The sequence below is a fragment of the Herpailurus yagouaroundi genome, unplaced genomic scaffold, assembly GCF_014898765.1.
Source record: "Herpailurus yagouaroundi ecotype Mexico unplaced genomic scaffold, PumYag 185, whole genome shotgun sequence".
Taxonomy (NCBI): domain Eukaryota; kingdom Metazoa; phylum Chordata; class Mammalia; order Carnivora; family Felidae; genus Herpailurus; species Herpailurus yagouaroundi.
The window spans coordinates 28,058,554-28,078,456 of record NW_024412416.1 but is presented as its reverse complement, the minus strand read 5'-3'; the positions used below and the strand labels follow the sequence as shown (position 1 = coordinate 28,078,456).

Here is a 19,903-nt window from a genome sequence, read left to right as displayed (position 1 = left end):
TTTTTCAGATTTCATCATTCCTTTTGGAATATAATTGTTGCTGTTCTTCTGTGAGAAGCTCCCTTCTCATCTTTGTCTGTCTATCTACGGTGATATAAAGTAGGATGGGATCCTACTTAATGACATACATTACTATCCTCATTTGACACCCCAATTATCCTAGACTTGGCCCTTGGGAGACCTTTTTGGCTGGTTCATTTGTCCTGACATGTCCCCATAATTTTTGAGCACTTCCTTACTTTTTGGTACAACAGTGTGTTCTGGACTTATCTTTCATTTGTCCTGTCCCTGCTCTGGAATCACCCATTTCTCCAACGATCCCTGATTCCTTTTAGTAGATCATAGAATTTAGAAACAAGAGCTGGAAACTTGGTAAGTTGACTGCTATCGGATGTTCTTGGTTTACACCTTCTCAGCAAACATGCACGCATCTGAGCATTTTTTTTTTCTCATTTAGCATCTTATCTTTATAATAAACACCATGAGGGGTACCTGGGTGGCTCAGTCAGTTAAGCGTTCCACTCTTGATTTCAGCTCAGGTCATGGTCTTGCAGTTCATGAGATCGATCCCCATGTCAGGCTCTGTGATTGCACCTTGGAGCCTGCTTAGGATTCTGTCTCTCCCTCTCTCTACCCCTCCCCCACTTGTGCATGTGCTTGTACACACTCTCTCTCTCTCTCAAAATAAGTAAACGAGAAAACCCCCAGCAAAACCATGAGTAGTTCCAACCACTATTTCAGCTTAGAATAAAAACCAAAAACCATTTTCAGTTTTCGTCCAACAACCACAGGATTTATCTTTGCTCTCTCCCTTTCTGTATTTAAAGTATATAATCCTTGGGGCACCTGGGTGGCGCAGTTGGTTAAGCGTCCGACTTCAGCCAGGTCACGATCTCGCGGTCCGTGAGTTCGAGCCCCGCGTCGGGCTCTGGGCTGATGGCTCAGAGCCTGGAGCCTGTTTCTGATTCTGTGTCTCCCTCTCTCTCTGCCCCTCCCCCGTTCATGCTCTGTCTCTCTCTGTCCCAAAAATAAATAAAAACGTTGAAAAAAAAATTAAAAAATTGATTTGCTCTTTTGTTGAGGGTTTTTATAGCTGGTATTCATAAAGGATACTACTAATCTATAGTTTTCTTATGATGTCTGCCTGGTTTGTGTATTTGAGTAATACTGGCCTTAGTGGAATGAGTTGGGACAGTGTTCTTTTTTACTGTTTCTTTTTTAGAATAGTTTGAAGGGTTAGTGTTACTTCTTCTTTAACTATTTTGTAGAATTTTATGTGTCCCTTTAACCTGTTCTCATCATTTTTTGCGTGTTTCCTTGCTTTCTGGCACAACACACAGTTCTAGTCTCAACAAAATGATTTATCCTCCAGCCCAGAAATCAAATGTTTCTCTAGGAAGTCTTGGTTCTTTTCAGTGGAGAATGGCATTTAGAAGGCAAGATCTGGGCCTTCATGTCCTCATTTAAGTTGGGGTGTTGATGTTCTCAAGCATTCTTAGTGGACAGAGCTAGGGAATAAATGTGTATGTGTATGTATATACACACAATAGATATGTATTCTTATATTTATTTAACTATATACCTACATATCTTGAAAACCACTGGTTCACAACAGTACAATCAATTCTAATACCAACACAGGATTCATTCTTCTTTTCTCCCCCTCTGTATTTATAACTCTCTTCTCTGAAAGTGAGAAACCTGATTCGTATTATTGGCAGTTTACTTATTTCCTCTTAGGTAGCCAGCCTCCCACGTTGGCTGCCACACCTTGCCCCACATGGATACCCCCTTTTCTCCACACAGCTCCTGACACTCAAAACCAGAAGTCATCCCCAATGGATACCCGCTTTTCTCTGCACAGCTTCTGATACTCAAAACCAGTTTGACTTCTGCTCAACTGCTTGATTTGTGACCTCTCCCTCACCTCCCAAGCTGGCTTGCCAAAGCAGGGACCCATTCTGTCACACCAGCCACCCCCACATGTGGACACCCTCCCCACCCCCACTTAGGTGCTCCCTATGCTTGGCTATCTTACCCTGCTCACACTCTCTCCCTCCTTCTTTGGGGACAAACATGCGTTCTCTTTTTTTTTTTTTTTTTTAAGTTTTTACTTAAATTCCAGTTAGTTAACAGTGTAATATTAGTTTTAGGTATAAATGATAGTGCTCATCAAACAAGTGTACTCCTTAATCCCCATCACCTACTTAACATGCATTATTTTCAATTACATTTGGAACTCTTGATTTGTTATTCTATTACTACTGGCAAAAATATGTCCTATGGAAATTATTCTTAACCATCTGTGGTAATAAAAAGATTGCCATTTATAAATTAGGTGGCTAGACTCAGCTTCTCATACTTCATGATCTCCTATGGTGAAGGTTTAATGCAGAAATTATCCTGAATTATATAAAGTTTTTGCTTTTAGGTAGAAGAGGGATTTCTTTCCTACCAGTTTATTTAAGAGACATAGGCACTAACCAGATTATACCCCTAAATTCCTATCATTTCAGTTTTGGTTTGAGTCATAAATAAATAAATAACATAAAATATAAATGTAAATAAATAATTTTCATATTAGTATTAGGTTAGTATTAATCACGTGTTAATATATTCCACTGAATGCTTTTGCTGCTCTTCAGTGAGTGAGATTCTATAATGGCATCATTTCTGATGAACTACACTTAACGATTCTCTGGGTCTCCATGCAGAGGTAGGAGCAGGGTCCATTTCTTTAAAGGGAGGAACTGTGTTCCTAGCACAGAGAAGTATGGTGTCCAGGGCCTAAGTCTGTGGAATTTGCACATTGGGTACGTCACATTTCCCTTAAGTTTCCTATGTGGGGCTTGTGCTTCCTTTATCTCGTTTCTTTTTCTGGAAAGGTTGGCACTAGTTTTGCTGAGATCCAGAAAGCAGAAGAGAAAAGGAGAGGCACATCTGGGATCTTGTTCTTCCCCTAGTGATCCAGACTCTGCCTGGGGAACTAGAAGGTCCTGTGTTGTCCCCCATTCAGCACAGGGTCTCAGTGATTCCCATTCCCTCTACGTTCAGAAGCTCTGGGATTTCCCACCTCTGATGGCTCCTTGTTCCTTTCTATAAGTCACACCCCACTACAACCCCCAAGAGGCTCTTAGGTGTTGGATAGCAGGCTGTGAGGCAGCAGTCCTGGATGGGACATCCTCACAAGGTCAGAGGCTGCCACAGGCAAATAAGGGGCTCATTTCACCTGCTACAGAGGAGGGAGAGGTAAATGATGACAGGTGTGGTATGTTCTAACTGACATACTGTGAATGAGAAGTAAGAGGAGAATATCTATTTTCATTTTCAAAGTACCCAAGGAACAAGAGATAATGGATACTGTGTTACATGCCAGCCAACAAGTCACTTTAAAGCGATTTAGAGATTCTAGGAAAGAGTTATGTAGAGAATGTAGGCAAAACATGTAAAAGTACAAATTTAGTTGATAGAAAATCCCCAAGCATATCTTATGAATCAGGGAGGGGTAAATTGTATATGTTGTGACTTCATTCCAGGCCGTCCACCTATGATTCGAATTTGGTCACAGTATAAATTGTCATTTATTTATAGTTTATGCATGCCTTTTTATAGATATTATCAGTATTTTGTAAAATAGTTAATTGGTCTTGAAAGCATAGTACATGGTGGTGGAAATTTTAGAGGTCTGTCCTTTCTTAACCCGGCATTTCATGCTCTTAAAGGCTAAAGGCCTCAGAAAGTCCCTTATTCATCAGTAGTAGTCATGTATTCTTTGAGTTTGTGGGTAAACTGGTGACTATTTCATAATGTATCATTCCTCATTTTAATTGTTGGACTTTTTAGGATGTTGAAAGCCAAAATAAAGCAACAGGCCCAGAACCTCAGTCCTTGGATGAATTCACTAGTCTGCTCGTTGCGGATGACACTCGTGTCATGGTGGACTTGCTGAAGTTGTCCGTGTGCAGCCGGGCAGGGGACAAGGGCAGGGATGTGCTGTCAGCTGTGCTGTCTGGCATGGGTACCGCATACCCACAGGTGAGCCATGTGATGGGTGTCGTGGGCTCCTCTCTGAGGGATATGCTACTGTTGACATCACACCTTCTCTCGTGCTTGCTTTTATTCTAGGAGATAGCAGTTCAGAAGGACTCCTTGTAAACAAGCCCTTTCTCTATCCTGTGTGCTGTGGTTGTCCTCACTGTGCCTTCTGACATCATTTTGGTATTTTTTGCCATTTAGAAATTTCTGATTTTTATGAAGTTGGATCTGCCAGTTTTTTTCATTGATGGCTTCTGGATTTTGTATTATGCTGAAAAACTGCTTGCCTATGTGACATTATTTAAAGAAAATTTCCCAAGTTTCTTCCAATTATTTTTATGATTTCATTTATTATATTTACATTTTTGAGCCATCTGGGATTTATCTTGATATAAGGGATAATGTAGGGATCCAACTTTATTTTTTCCTAGATGGCAAACTTGTTGTCTGACAACCATTTATTGAATAATAATAAAAATCCATCCTTTTCCCAATGATTTGAAAAACATTTTAATCATATTTTAAATTCTTGTATATATTTGGGTCCATTTATGGACTCTTCTGTACATTAATCTATTATGCTTTAAAATAGTTTTAATATTTGGTAACATGGGGTCCATCAGGATTTTCTACTGTGGTGGCTAGCTGAGCCATCCGGTATAGTGGCTTCCAGTCACATGTACCTGTTGACCACTTGATGACTAGTGCACCTGAGGAACTGAAGTTTTCATTTTATTTAGCTTTAATTTAAACGTGTGGCTAGTTTAGGGTATAAAGTCAGCATCACTTTTTGGCTTCCTAACGACTCTTTTATTTATCAATGGTCTTCTGCCTTTTTAGAACTGGCCACATCAGGGAGTCTGATGCCATGAACTCTGTACAGAAATGTAACCTGTGTTTTTCTAGACCTTGTATCACTGCCGCCCAAATGAGAAAATACTTAAGTGTGGTTGAGTGGTCTTGAAAACATAGTAAATGATTTGGTAGTTAGTAAATTAAATGGTTTTGGGCTTGTTATTTCTTAATCGTATTCAGGAAGAACAAGAGGTAGGTTTCCTACTTTCTAGTTTTTTAAGGCAAGGTACTTGGCACAATTCTGAGAGATTGAATCAAGATGAATTGCCACAAGCAAAAGCTTTTTGTTTCTTGTTTTTTTGTGTTTTTGTTTTTTTCACAAGTTTATTGCATTTGTGAGAGGAAAGGATATGAATGAGGACATGGATTTAAAGTAATAATGCCCAATATTTAGTACACACATATCTGCCAGGCCCAGTTGTAAGTGCATTCTCAGTATAGATGGTAGATGTTCTCTGTTTACAGATGAGGAAACTGAGGCTCTGAGACATTGTCCACTGGCTGTGGACACTCAGGTTGCTGGTGGGTGGGAGAAATGGGACCCTGAGTGCTCTGAGGGAAAATCCACATCTGTGATGCCTGTGTCACCCTCTTCTTGTTGACCTCTCCTGGGGGAGTGATGGAATTTTCAGAGGAGGATTGTGAAGCCCAGAAAACTCCTGGTGGACTGTGTGGTAGGTGTTTGATGCTCCCAACATGTGTGTCCCAGTGATGCACACTAGGTTTAAGGGGAAACAGAAGCAAACATAGGATTGTCTTCAGACTATCCTGGTCAGGGGCAAGATGCTGGTCCTGTGTCACCCCAACCTAATATTTGGGACTCTTAAAAGAGAGATGTCTGAATTTATAGTCCTGTTACCTAGATAGCAGTGATATTAGTTTGTCATTAACAAAACTATTTACTAAGCTAATCTATTTGTTATCTAAATTTTTTTTTTCAACATTTATTTGTTTTTGGGACAGAGAGAGACAGAGCATGAACGGGGGAGGGGCAGAGAGAGAGGGAGACACAGAATCCGAAACAGGCTCCAGGCTCTGAGCTGTCAGCCCAGAGCCCGACGCGGGGCTCGAACTCACGGACCGCCAGATCGTGACCTGGCTGAAGTCAGACGCTTAACCGACTGCGCCACCCAGGCGCCCCTCTATTTGTTATCTAAATGTGAGGAAAAATAGAGGAGAAAAATCATTTATTCCTGGAAAGTATGGAATACACAATAGTTTTTTTCTCTAAATTTCAAAAATTTTCAGGCTCTTACTGTTACAATAACATATTCTTATTTGTTTTTAAAAATAGAAATCAAAGAGTTTATAATCACCAGTATTTACCACTTCAATGGTGTGAATCAGTAAAATTTTAAAATGAAATAAGTATTGGGGAGCCTGGGTGGCTCACTTGGTTAAGCGTCTGACTCTTGATTTTGGCTCAGGTCACAATCTCATTATTCACAAGTTTGACAACTGCATCGGGCTCTGTGCTAACAGTGCAAGCCTGCTTGGGATTCTCTCTCCCACCCTCTCTCTCTGCCCCTCCCCTGTGTGTGTTTTCTCTCTCAAAATAAATAAACTTAAAAAAAATGACATAAGGACATTATGGATTGTTCAGAGAAGATGGCATTGGGGCTGACCCTTAATGTCCTGGGTCAAAGGAAATCCCACTTATGTTTGTGCTTGTAGCTGTTTGTTTCAGGTATTATGCTGCTGTTTGATCTGGGTGGCTTGATTGTTCCTATCTATTCCTGCCCCCTCCTGTTTGACCCCAGTAACTTCTAGGATCTTGGTCATTTTTATCACCTTTCTGCTCCTTCCCTGGATATTTTTGTTCCTGAGGCAGATTTTTCCTCACTAGGAAGTAATCTTGTCTTGGTATAAAAAACTGTTGTGATCACACTTTCATTGGTTGGTACATATTGAGTGTCTTGTGTATGTGAGGCAGCTCCCAGCTACTTACAAGCTTCACAGCACCTCTGAGGTCTGTGCTATCTTGATTTTATAGATGAGGGAACCAAGCCCTTATTTAAACTAGATTTATCAAATTCTGAAGTCCTATCCTGGTGCCCTGATCGTGTCTCTGCTTCCTCCCCCAGGTGGCAGATATGTTGCTGGAGCTCTGTGTCACTGAGTTGGAGGATGTGGCCACAGACTCGCAGAGTGGTCGCTTGTCCTCTCAGCCTGTGGTGGTGGAGAGTAGCCATCCCTACACAGACGACACTTCCTCCAGTGGAACAGTGAAGATACCAGGTACTCAGCGCTGGCCTAGGGGGAGGAGGGGGGAAGAATCTCTGCCTATAGAATAGCTTCATTTCTATAATTGTATCAGAAGTACACCATTTTATAGAAAAGAAGCTACAGAATTGCTTTAGAATTATTTCCCAACTTTTTAAAAATACTTTTTTTCTCAAAATAAACATGATACAGAAAACCATGCAGAATGAATGTTTAGCTTAACGATTGTCAGGTGTGGTTGCCATAGTCACCAAAACTCAGATCTAGAAGAAGTCCTGTGCCAGTTTCCAGAAACTCTTCTTGTGTCCCCACTAAAGTGATTGCTGCCCGCCCTTAGAGATAATGCTGACTTGTATTTCTGGGCAGTTTCTGTTACCCAGGTGTGTACCCTCTTCTAAGTCTCTTTCTAATTAATAGTTTCTATCTTTTAAGTTTCTTATTGTAAATTGAGTTCTTTCCTTGATTTTCTTTTTCCTTTTTTTCAACAATCTATGTGTTGAGGAACCTCAGCCTTTAACCCATTGGTCTTCCCTGCAGCCTAGATTTACATACTCCTGCTGCACTTCAGCCTATTCTTGATCCTTGTCTTTCTGCAAATTTCTCCTGATTCAGAGTTCCAAGTAGTTCAGACCTTTGGCAAGACCATTGGTGGTTGTGTCCCTGTGCCTGCTTGTCTTTCCTTATGTGATGTCAGCAGCTACTGATACTCAGAGCCTGAGGCCATTAATCCATTGGGGGTTGCAAAATGGTGCTATTCTAATTGTTCCATTCTTTTCCTGTTTATTAGCTGGAATACTTTATAAAGAGATATTTCCCCTCATCCTTTAGTTAGTTATCTAGGGGTGCTGTTTGCATAAGCAAGACAGGATTAAAAGCTTTCTTCTCTTTATATTTTTAAGAGGATGAATTGATTCCCTATCATTCTTTGAAGGTGACCAGAATTTTTTTTTCTTTTATGTTGTTATGAACTTATGGATTTAAACATATATGATGGGCTTTAATCCCTTGTGACTATTATTCTGTTGAAGCTCAAATTATCCCATCTCTAGATATCAGGAACCTCTTCAATTTGTTCCAGAAATGACATTGGTGATCCATTGATAACCTCCATGCAGTCTGGTATAACAAGATGCTTTGGGCTTGTCATGTAGTTTCTGCCCCCTACCTGGAATCTTCCTTGGTGTCTTTCAGTGGAGAAGGCATTTTAGATTACTGGGCTGTCATTGTTTCTAGACCTTTTCAATAGACAGAGGTAGGATGAATGGTTGGGCAGTCCCCTTTCTTTTGAGTTCATACTGATACATTGGATTCAAATTCAGAACTGCAAGGTTTCTATTAACCTCTAACATTACTTCTGTGTTTTCTTCTATACTGAAAATCTTGATTAGATAGGGGATGACAGAATTATAATATCTCAAAATTATTCATTTGCTTTATTTCACATTTCAGAAACAAGAGACTAAGGATTCAAATCTAATATAAGCAAACATGAATACAGTTCCTGAAATAGCAAAAAAAATTTTTGGCTTATTCTCTCTTCCTTCTCCCAACTTTATTAAAACGTGATTATACTGTATCTACCAGAGCATAATAACCATTACATACCGTACTTCTATTCAATCTTCATTTAGTTTTATTTTTACTCTGTTAATGCTCACTTCTAGTCCTTTGTCTCTCTCTCTTTTTTAAAAATATTTATTCATTTTGAGAGGGAGAGAGAGAGTGTGTAAGCAAGGGAGGGGCAGAGAGAGAGGGAGAGAGAGAATCCCAAGCAGGCTCTGTGCTGTCAGCTTAGAGCACATCATGGGGCTAAATCTCATGAACCATGCCATGACCTGAGCTTAAATCAAGAGTTGGTCGCTCAACTGACTGAGCCATCCAGGGGCCCTATCTCTTTTTTCATTATGATTGACTGAAGCTCACACTTTAGTCAATTCTTCAGTGGGCTCAGGATAGTAGCCCTGGGATTGGCTTGTCCATGACAGTTTGTGCTCAAACTTGAAAGTTAGGTTTTCTTGGTAGTAAATTTTTGGATCACCTATTCTTCCTCTGTGAAAGTGTGATGGTGGTAATCTGTTTTTCCACTTATGTATTGTGCTTTGTTTCAGTAATTTTACTAGAATATGTTTTCAAATGGTTATTATAGGCGGTATTCACAGATAGGTGGTATGTTCCTTTAAAATGCAGTTTCAGACCTGCAGTGCAGACCTGTTGTGTTACAGTTTGTACTGTTTGTAATCCCTTAGCCCTCTTTCATGGACCCGTGATCATCATCGTGTATTAGATACCTTTTAGACTCCATGTTAACTATTGCCTCTCACATACTTCCTACCTTTCTCTTTTTCTTCTTTTCCTCCTTCTGTTTGTTTTAAAGCATCATCTATTTGTGTTCATTTACTCTTATGCCCTTTCTAATTTAGTCTGTATTTAAATTTTTTTTTAATGTTTGTTTTTGAAAGAGACCAAGTGTGAGTGGGGGAGGGTCACAGAGAGAGGGAGACACAGAATATGAAGCAGGCTCCAGGCTCTGAGCTGTCAGCACAGAGTCCAATGAAGGACTTGAACTCATGAGCTGTGAAATCATGACCTGAGCTGAAGTTGGATGCTTAACTGACTGAGCCACCCAGGTGTCCCACTCCAGCTTGGTAATAAAACTTGAAGTCCGGAATTGTGATGCCTCCATTTTTGCCTTTCTTTTTCAAGGTTGCTTTGGCTATTCAAAGTCTTTTGTGGTTCCATATAAATTTTAGGATTGTTTGTTCTAGCTCTGTGAAAAATGCTATTGGTCTTTGGATAGGGATTGCATTAAACGTGTAGATTGCTTTGGGTAGTATAAATATTTTAACAATATTTGTTCTTCCAATTCATGAGCATGGAACATCTTTCCATTTCTTTGTGTCTTCAGTTTCTTTTGTCAGTGTTTTATAGTTTTCACAGTACAGGTCTTTCACCTTTTTGCTTAGGTTTATTCCTAGGTATCTTATTATTTTGGGTGCAATTGTAAATGGGATTTTTTTTTAAATTTCTCTTTCTTTTGCTTCATTATTAATGTATAGAAATGCAACAGATTTCTGCACATTAATTTTGTATCCTGTGATTTTACTGAACTTATTTATTAGTTCTAGTAGTTTTTTTGGTGGAGTCTTTAGAGTTTTCTATGTGAAATATCATGTCATCTGCAAATCAGAAAGTTTTGCTTTTTTTTCTTGCCCATTTGAATACCTTTTATGTCTTTTTGTTTTCTGAATGCTGTGGCTAGGACTTCCAGTACTATGTTGAATAAAAGTGGTGAAAGTGGACATTCTTGTCTTATTCCTGACTTTAGGGGAAAAGCTCTCAGTATTTCCTCATTGAGTATGATGTTCGATGTGGGTTTTTCGTATATGGTCTTAGTTATGCTGAGGTATGTTCCCTCTAAACCTACTTTTTTGAGAGCTTTTAGCATGGATGGGTGTTGTACTTTTTCAGGTGTTTTTTCTGAGTCTGTTGAAATGATCATATGGTTTATATATCATGTTGATGAATTTGTGAATGTGGAACCATGCTTGCATCCTCAGAATAAATCCCATTTTTTGTGGTGAATGGTTTTTTTAATGTAATGTTGAATTTGGTTTGCTAATTTTTTGCTAATTTGGTTTTGCTACTTTTTTAGGATTTTTGCATCTATGTTTATCAGAGATATTGACCTGTAGTTCTCTTTTTTTATGTGGTGTCTTTATCTGGTTTTGGTATCAGGGTGATACTGACACCATAGAATGAGCTTAGAAGTTTTCCTTCCTCTTCTGTTTTTTGGAATAGTTTGAGAAGAACAGGTATTAACTCTTTTTTAAATGTTTGGCAGAGTTCACCTGTGAAACTGTCTAGTCCTGGACTTATATTTGTTGGGAGTTTTTTGATTACTGATTCAGTCTCCTTGCTGGTAATTGGGCTATTCAAATTTTCTATTTCTTCCTGTTTCAGGTTTGGTGAGTAATATGTTTGTAGGAATTTATCCATTTTTTTTCTAGGTTGTCTAATTTTTTGGCATATGGTTTTTAATAACATTCCCTTACAATTAAAAAAATTTTTTTTACTGTTTATTTATTTTTGAGACAGAGGGAGACAGAGCGCGAGTGGGGGAGGGGCAGAGAGAAAGGGAGACACAGAATCTGAAACAGGCTCCAGGCTCTGAGTTGTCAGCACAGAGCCTGATGCGGGGGCTCCAACCCATGAACCCTGAGATCATGACCTGAGCTGAAGTTGGACGCTTAACTGACTGAGCCATCCAGGTGCCCCTCCCTTACAATTTTATATATTTTTGTGGTGTTGGTTGTTATTTCTCCTCTTTCATTTGTCACTTTTTTTTATTGGAGTTCCTTTTTTTTTTTTTCTTTGATGAGTCTGGCTAGAGGTTTATCAATTTTGTTGATCTTTTCAAAGAACTAGCTCCTGGTTTTATTGATCTATTCTATTGTTTTTTTTAGTTTCTATATCATTTATTTCTGTTCCAATCTTTATTATTTTCTTTCTTCTGCTGGTTTTACATTTCATTTGTTGTTCTTTTTCTAGCTCTTTTAAATGTAAAGTTAGGTTGTTTATGTGAATTTTTCTTTTTTCTTCATGTAGGCCTGTGTTGCTATAAACTTACCTCTTAGAACATTTTTGCTGCATTCCAAAAGTTTTGGACCATTTTGTTTGATTCCATGTACTTTTTTTCCCCCAAAGTTTATTTACTCATTTTGAGAGAGAGAGTGAGCATGAGCAGGGAGGGGCAGAGAGAGAGAGAGAGAAAGAGAGAGAGAGAGAGAGAGAGAGAGTCCCAAGCAGGCTCCATGCTGTAAGCACAGAGTCAGATGTGGGGCTTGAACCCACAAACTGTGAGTTCATGACCTGAGCTGAAATCCAGAGTCGGATACTTAACCAGCTAAGCCACCCAGGCGCCCCTGATTCCATGTACTTTTTGATTTCTTCTTTGATTTCTTGGTTAACCCATTTGTTTTTCAGTAGCATGTTATTTACCCTCTGTGTATTTGTGGTTTTCCAGACTTTTCCTATAATTGATTTCTAGTTTCATAATGTTGTGATTAGAAAAGATGCATGGTATGGCTTTGATTTTCTTGAATTTGTCAAGGCTTGTTTTGTGGACTACTCCGTGATCTATTTTGGAGGATGTTCTGTGCCCTCCTGAAAAGAACATGTATTCTGCTGTTTTTGAATGGAATGTTCTGAATATGTGTGTTAAATTCATCTGGCAGTGTGTCATTCAAAGCCACTGTTTCCTTGTTGGTTTTCTGTTTGGATGATCTGTCCATCAGTGTAAGTGGCGTGTTAAAATCTCCTACTATTAGTATGTTACTTTCAATTAGTTTCTTTATGTTTGTTATTAACTATTTTATGTATTTCAGTATTCCTGTATTGAGTGCATAAATATTTACAGTTGTTATATCTTTTTGGTGGAGTGTCCTCTTTATTATTGTAATGTGCCTTTCTTGGTATGTTGTTACAGTCTTTGTTTTAAAATCTACTTTATCTGATATAAGTATTGCCACTTTGGCTTTCTTTTGACATCCATTTATATGATAAGTGTTTCTTCCCCCCGCCCCCCCTAGTGTGCAGGTGTCTTTAGGTCTGAAATGAGTCTCTTGTAGGCAGCATATAGATAGGTCCTGTTTTTTTGTTTGTTTTGTTTTTTATCCATTCTGACACCTTGTGTCTTTTGATTGGAGCATTTAGTCCATTTACATTCAAAATGATTATTGATAGATACCTATTTATTGCCATAAATTGATTGTTGTTTTGCAGTTGTTTCTGAGGTTTTTCTCTGATCCTTTCTTCTTTCTTTCATGGTTTGCTGGTTTTCATTAATGATATATTTGAATTTCTTTCTCTTTATTCTTTGCATATCTATTAGTAGGTTTTGATTTGTGGTTACCATTAGGTTTGTATATAACATCTTCTGCATATAAGCAATCTATATTAAGTTGATGGTTGTGTAAGTTTGAACCCATTTTTTTCTCCTCTCTCCCCCAATGTTTTAGTATATGGTGTCATATTTTACATCTGTTTATATTGTGAATACCTTGACTGATTTTAGTTGTGTCATTTTGTTCCCCCAGTCTTTGGGCCTCTTTCTGAGTTGTTTGCTCTGATGTGAGTGTTACCTAGTTGTATCTGTGGGGTAAAGTGAATTTAGCGTTTTCCTATCTGCCTTCTTCCCCAGAAGTGCTTATAATTTCTACTTTTAAAATATATATATTACGAACTTAGCCATTTGTCTCTAACTCCAGGCCATTCTGGGTCCAACCACCTAGTCACATCCAGTTTATTATATGAGCACCATATATTAGTGGGCTGCTCATGTTCCCACTTCTACACCTAATCTTCTGTGTCCTCCAGAATCATCTCCCTACAGGACATCCAGAGATGCTCTCTTAAAACCACCCTGTGAACCACCCCAGTCAGAACATGCTGGTCCTCTGCTTAAAACCCACCAGTATATCCCTATAACCTTAAAATAGGAGCTGAACTTCTCTAACCATGGCCTATACAACTTTGTATGAACCTGATCACCTCTTCAATGTATTCCTTTCTCCCTCATTGTCTCTCCCTCCTGGCGCCTCCTCGTCATCTTCTTTCCTAGTCCTGAAATATATTCCAGGCTCAGGATATTTGTCTCACTTCATATTTGCCATCTGCCTGAAATATTCTTCCCCTAGGCAATTAGTTACAGAGTTCTGACCATTCTCTTGTTCAGAGAATTTTTTCCTAACCATCATATGCAGAAACAGCCTTTCCCCAATCTCATTTCACACGTCTTTCTTTATAGCAGTTTAAAGGGCATCATCTATTCCTTAATCTAGAGCAGAGACTGACTACAATCAGTGTTGTATACATAGGGGGAGAGTGGAAATCCTTTTCCTTGTTCCAGTAGGGTGAATATATTCAGTCTCTCAGCATTAAATTCATTAACTATAGATTTTTCATAAACGCCCTTATCAACTTGGGGAAGTTTCTATTCCTACTTAGTGGGGGGTAGTAGGTACATTTTATGAATGAGTGTTGGATTTGGCAAATGCTTTTTGTGTGTTTTGTTAGTCGGTAATGCATATTGCAGAAATCAGTTTTTGGATATTAAACTCACTCTAATCTTAAACAAATCACAGTTGTTCATAATGTATAATCTTTATTATATGTTACAGGATTTGGTTTGCTAATATTTTGTTAAGAATTTTTGCATCTATTTTCATGAATAGTATTGCCCTATAGCTTTCTTTTAGGTTTGTATTTTAAAATTTATTCATTTATTCATATAGCTTTTCTTTCTTGTGATAGCTTTGTCTGGTTTTGGTGTCAGGATAATACTGGCCTTAATACATGTTCCTTCCTCCTCTTTTCTCTGAAAGAGTTTGTGTAGGATTGACATTCTTCCTGTTGGGAACGCAAGATACCTCTCTTCCTGTTGGGGTCTGCAACTGATGAAGAATGGTAGGGCATGAGAGCTCCCCATTCTAGCCTCCTGACTTCATTTGAAATGAGCTTTCCTTTATTCAGCTTCACACATAGGTTTACCAGTTTATTATAAAGGATATTATAAAGGGTGCAGATGAATAGCAAGATGAACAGGTACATAGGATGAGGTCAGGAAAAAACCTGATACAGGAGCTTTTGTTGCTATGAAACTGGGGTATATCATCCTCCCAGCTTGGTGTCTTATCAAATCTTGCTATTCAGGAGTTTTTATGTATCTTAATTTACAATACCCCCTCCACCTTACCTCCCCTTCCCAGAGATCTCTTGGTGGTAATAAAAGAGCCAGCTCTCTAATCATTTGGTCTTTCTGGTGACCAGCTCCATTCTGAGGTAATCTAGAGACCCCACCCTAAATTACCTCATTAGCATAAATTTAGGTGGGCTCAAAAAGGCTCCTTATGAATGACAAAAGACACTCCTAACAGAAAATTTCTAGGGTCTTAGGAGCTTTGTGCCAATGATGAGATACAAGATATGTATAATAAAATACATATTTTATTATAACACAATAGTGATATTCCTTCTTTTTTTCCTGGTTTTGATCATTTGTATCTTCTACATTTCTGCCCCCCCAATCAGTCATCTTGAAAGTTTATTTTGTTGATTTTTTCAAAGAATAATTTCTGGTTTCATTGACTTGTTTCTTTCTTCAGTTGTTTTTCTGTTTTCTCTTTTACTGATTTCTATTCTGATCTTTATAATTTTCTTCCTTCTGCTTCAGGTACAATATGTTTTTGCTTTTTGTTTTTAGTTTTTTTAAGGTAGAACCATAGATTATTGAGACCTCTTTTCTAATAGAGTTTGAAGTGACAGATTTCCTTCTAAACACTGCTTTGGCTATGCCACATAAATTATGATAATGCTGTGTTTTCAAGTTTTGTTCAGCCTAAATATTTCCTAATTTCTTTTTTGAGATCTCTTGTTTGAACCATGGATTATTTAGAAGTGCCGTTTAAGTATTGGAGGTTTCCCAAATTTCCTTCTTTTGTTGATTTCTGATTCAATTCCACTGTAGTTATACAATTATGGTTGTAGTTGTTCAGTCATACATTGAATGATTTCACATCTTTTAAATTTATTGAAACTTGTTTTATAGAATGTGGTCTATCATAGAGAATGTTTCATGTCTGTTAATAGGAATGTACTTTCTTCCTTTGTTGGGGGAGTGTTCTGTAATTATTATCTGTAAGGTTAAGATGATTGGTAGTCCTGTTGAAATGTGTAGTCTTACTGATTTTCTTTCATTCATTCTGTCAGTTCTGGAGACTTGGATATTGAAATCTTCAGCTGATATTGTGGACTTGTCTACTTCTTTCATTTCTATCAGCTTTCCATTCATATATTTTGGAGCTTTGTTGTTAGGTGTGCATACCTTTGTAATTGTTATTTATATCTGATGTTTGACTCTTTTTTCAGTGTGAAATGTCCCTTTTTGTTTCTATTAACATTTCTTGCCTTAAAGTCTGTTTTGTGTAATATTTGTATAGCGACTCCATTTCTTTTATGGTGATTGTTTCCATACTAGAGTTTTTTCCATCTTTTTACTTCGAACTTTTTTTTGGTCTTTGAGCCTGGGTTTGTCTCTGGTTATGCGCCTTTTAGTTGCATCTTGCTTTTTTCATCCAGCAATCTCTGCTTTTTGATTGAGATACTTAGGCCATTCATATCTAATGTAATTGTGGCTTTGGTTGGATTTACATCCGGCATTTTGCTATATTTTCTCTAATGCCTGTGTCTTCTTTTGTTCTTCCTTTAGTGCTTTCTTTTGTGTTAAAATTTTTTCGTGTGTAACATTTTAATTCCTCTGTTGATTTTCAGCCACTTTTTTTAGTGTTTGCTCTAGGGTCTAAAATAAGCATTTGAATATATCACCATCCACTTCATGGTTAATATCTTAATTCTGGTAAAATGTAGCAACTTTGCTCCAGTGTAGTTCTATTTCCTTTTCTCTCCTTTTTGCTGTTATTGTCATATATGTTACATTTATATATGTTAGAAATCTGTGCCACATACTTGTAACTATATCTGTTATACATACATGTATATGGTATGATAATCATTGCATTATGTCAAGGATTAGCAAACTTGCGTGTGTCACAAAATATTATTTTGATTTTTTTTCTAACCATTTGAAAACACACAAATCATTCTTTGCTCACAGGCTATGCAAAAATGGGGGGTGAGACAAATATGGCCCATGGACTATAGTTTCCTAAGCTCTGCTCCATGTAATATTTTGTCTTTTAAAAGTATTAAGAAAAGGAAAGGGAAAAAAATACTTATGCTGTATCTTAACCCACATATTTCCCTTTTCCAGTGCTTTTTATTTCTTCCCATGGATTCAGGTTTCTGTTTGATATCATTGTATTTCAGCCTGGAATACTGTAAATGGTTTTTCTAAAGCATATCTGCTAGCAGTTCTCTCACTATGTGTTTATTTGGGAATGTTTTAATTTTGCCTTCACTTTTTGAAGGATAGTTTTGCTAGATATAGATTTCTTAGTTTAGAAATCTTAGAGTTTTTCCCTTTTATTATTTTAAACATGTCATCCCACTGGTTTCTGACATCCATTGAAGGCAGCCATTAATGGTATTTTGTACCCCTAGATGTTTTGTGACTTTTTTTTTAATCTTGCTGCTTTCATGATTTTCTCTTTTTGTCTTTGGTTTTCAGTAGTTTCAGTATAATATGTCTAGGTGTGGATCTCTTTGTTTTATCCTACTTGGGATTTATTAATTTTGGGAACTGTAGATTAATGTTTTTTATCAAATAAGGAGGTTTGGGCTGTATTTTTTAATTACTCTTTCTGTGCCCTTTTTTTCTCTTCTGTTTTTTGGGGGGAAATTCCCAGATGCATATGTTTGTATTCCTTAATGTTGTCTCCTAGGTGTTTGAGACTTTCTCATTTTTCCTGTCTTTTTTCTCTTATTTTCCAGGAGTAAGAGAGAAATGATACAGTCTTCAGTTTGACTCCCTTTTTTCTGCCATTTTGCCCATCTAATGAATTTTTCATTTGGGTCATTCTATTTTCCAACTCCAAAATTTCCTTTTAGTACTTTTTTTTTTTTTTTTTTCCCAACGTTTATTTATTTTTGGGACAGAGAGAGACAGAGCATGAACGGGGGAGGGGCAGAGAGAGAGGGAGACACAGAATCGGAAACAGGCTCCAGGCTCTGAGCCATCAGCCCAGAGCCCGACGCGGGGCTCGAACTCACGGACCGCGAGATCGTGACCTGGCTGAAGTCGGACGCTTAACCGACTGCGCCACCCAGGCGCCCCAACCTTTTAGTACTTTTTTCATAGTTTCTCCCTCTTCATTGAGATTCTATATTTGTTAAGTCAGTCTTATCATTTGTTACCATGTTTTCTGTGTTACCTTATTTTCTCTGGTTTTCTTGGATTTTTCGAACATTTCAGTTGCTTTATTGTTTGCTAGATCTAGCATTTGGGCATCAGAGTTCATTTTTATTGACTGATTTTACTTTTGAGTATGGCTCACATTTTTCAGTGTTTTTGCTTGTCTCATAATTTTTTTGAAAAGCGAACATTTTAGGTAGTAGTATGTAGTATCATCTGGATTCTGATATTCTTTTTCAAGATTTGTATTGGTTGATGGGTTATTTTCATTGTGTTCTGTACTTGTTTTGTAACATGACTGTAATTCTCTCTGAAATCTGGTTCCCTCACAGCATGTGGCCTCTGATGTCCCGGTTTCATTCTTTTGTTCTCATTTTTGTTCTCTAGCCTGACTTCTAGGGTTTGTTCTGTATCCTCTTGGCTTATGCTCAAGCCTGTTGATCTCCCCTTCTGTTGGTGGATCTACATGCAGGTGGGAGCAGGGAGGGCATAGAACTCTGTTTTGGCAGTTTTCCTGTGTGCGTGCATCCCAGTTTGTCCAGGCCTCCATGATGCCCTCATTGGCCCTTCTGTGCTCTCTGAATTTTATGATCTCCTTGTTAAATTTCTGGATAGTTCTCAGATTTAATACTTACCTCTCAGATTTGATACTCACTCGCCAAATCATGTTCTCAGGCCAGTGGAGATGGAGGCTTTCTTGTTGGTCTTTTTATTAGCAGTGCCCCTGGCATGCATTTTCTGCTCCCTGCTCTACACCAGTCAGCTTCCCATGGAGGCAGAGTCCCATCTTGGTAGAACTGTCCTCCAGCTTGGATGGAAACATACCCAGGCAAGAGCATCATAGGTACTCCCATCTCTATCCAAGTTTGGCAGTTTTTTTCATGAATAAACACGTCTCAACTTGTTGTTTGCCTTTAATTTATTTGCAGAGCCCTGAGATCATCATCTTTTATAATTTTGAATGGTTTTATAGCTGCTTTGAAGGAGGGGATTTGTTAACCTCTTCCTTCCACCATAACCTAGGTCCTGCTCTTCATTAATTATTTTGTAAGCTAACTTTTCCCACAGAAGACTCTAGATCTAATACTAAATGTTGATGAATATGGTTTCATGTGGCATTTTAAGTGTGTGTGGGGTGGGGGGATAATAAAGTTTGGTCTGGCAACTGAGGTTGCAGCCTGAAAATTTGCCCAGAAATGAGAGCACAAAATGAATTTGCCAAGCAGAAGTGTATTCTTGGGCTTTCCATCACAGGTGAAGTCTTCTGTGGGAGATAAAGTGGGGGGAAAGAGGCAATCTTAGATTCTTGTCTATGAGGTCAGTTCCTCCTGACTTTCTGCTTTTCATTAGCTGTTAAACATCATATTAGTCTCACTGTTTCTATGTGTCTGTTGCGGCTTATGGCCTTGTCTGTGGTATGTCATTTGGGAGTGATCACTGTGTGTTTTGTGCTCACTTGACCTCCAGGTGCAGAAGGACTCAGGGTGGAGTTTGACCGGCAGTGCTCTACAGAGAGGCGCCACGACCCTCTCACAGTCATGGATGGTGTCAACAGGATTGTCTCCGTGCGGTCAGGTGTGAAGGGAGGTTGAATAGGACACTATCTGCCCACCTTCATAGAACAGAACTAGTAACTTACTAAACAGAATGCTACTGCTTCATTCCTGTGTGAGACTAAAGGAAGGGATAGTAAGCTATTTTGCTGCAAAGTATAGAAGGTTTTGTCTGCCTGTTCACAGTACTTTGAGTAAGATAGTTATGAGAATGGTATCTGCACCTCACCAGTGAATTACTGGGTTCCTGGTAGGTCCTTGTCAGGACATTGGCCATCTTGGAGGCCCAGTTTCACCCAGATAGCTAGAGATGGTGCTGTAAGACATATGGGAGTACCAGGCTTGTGCAAACTAAAATTTGATGTATGAA

General features: G+C 38.4%; 1 protein-coding gene across 1 annotated transcript in view; it reads left to right on the top strand.

Moving 5' to 3' along the window:
* HERC2 (HECT and RLD domain containing E3 ubiquitin protein ligase 2) overlaps positions 1-19,903 on the top strand; it is a 262,633-nt gene that overhangs the window by 206,442 nt on the left and 36,288 nt on the right. The window contains exons 57-59 of the mRNA XM_040493913.1: positions 3,844-4,035; positions 6,975-7,128; positions 19,448-19,555. Coding sequence (XP_040349847.1) covers positions 3,844-4,035; positions 6,975-7,128; positions 19,448-19,555 — 454 coding nt within the window. The remainder of the gene's footprint in view (positions 1-3,843; positions 4,036-6,974; positions 7,129-19,447; positions 19,556-19,903) is intronic.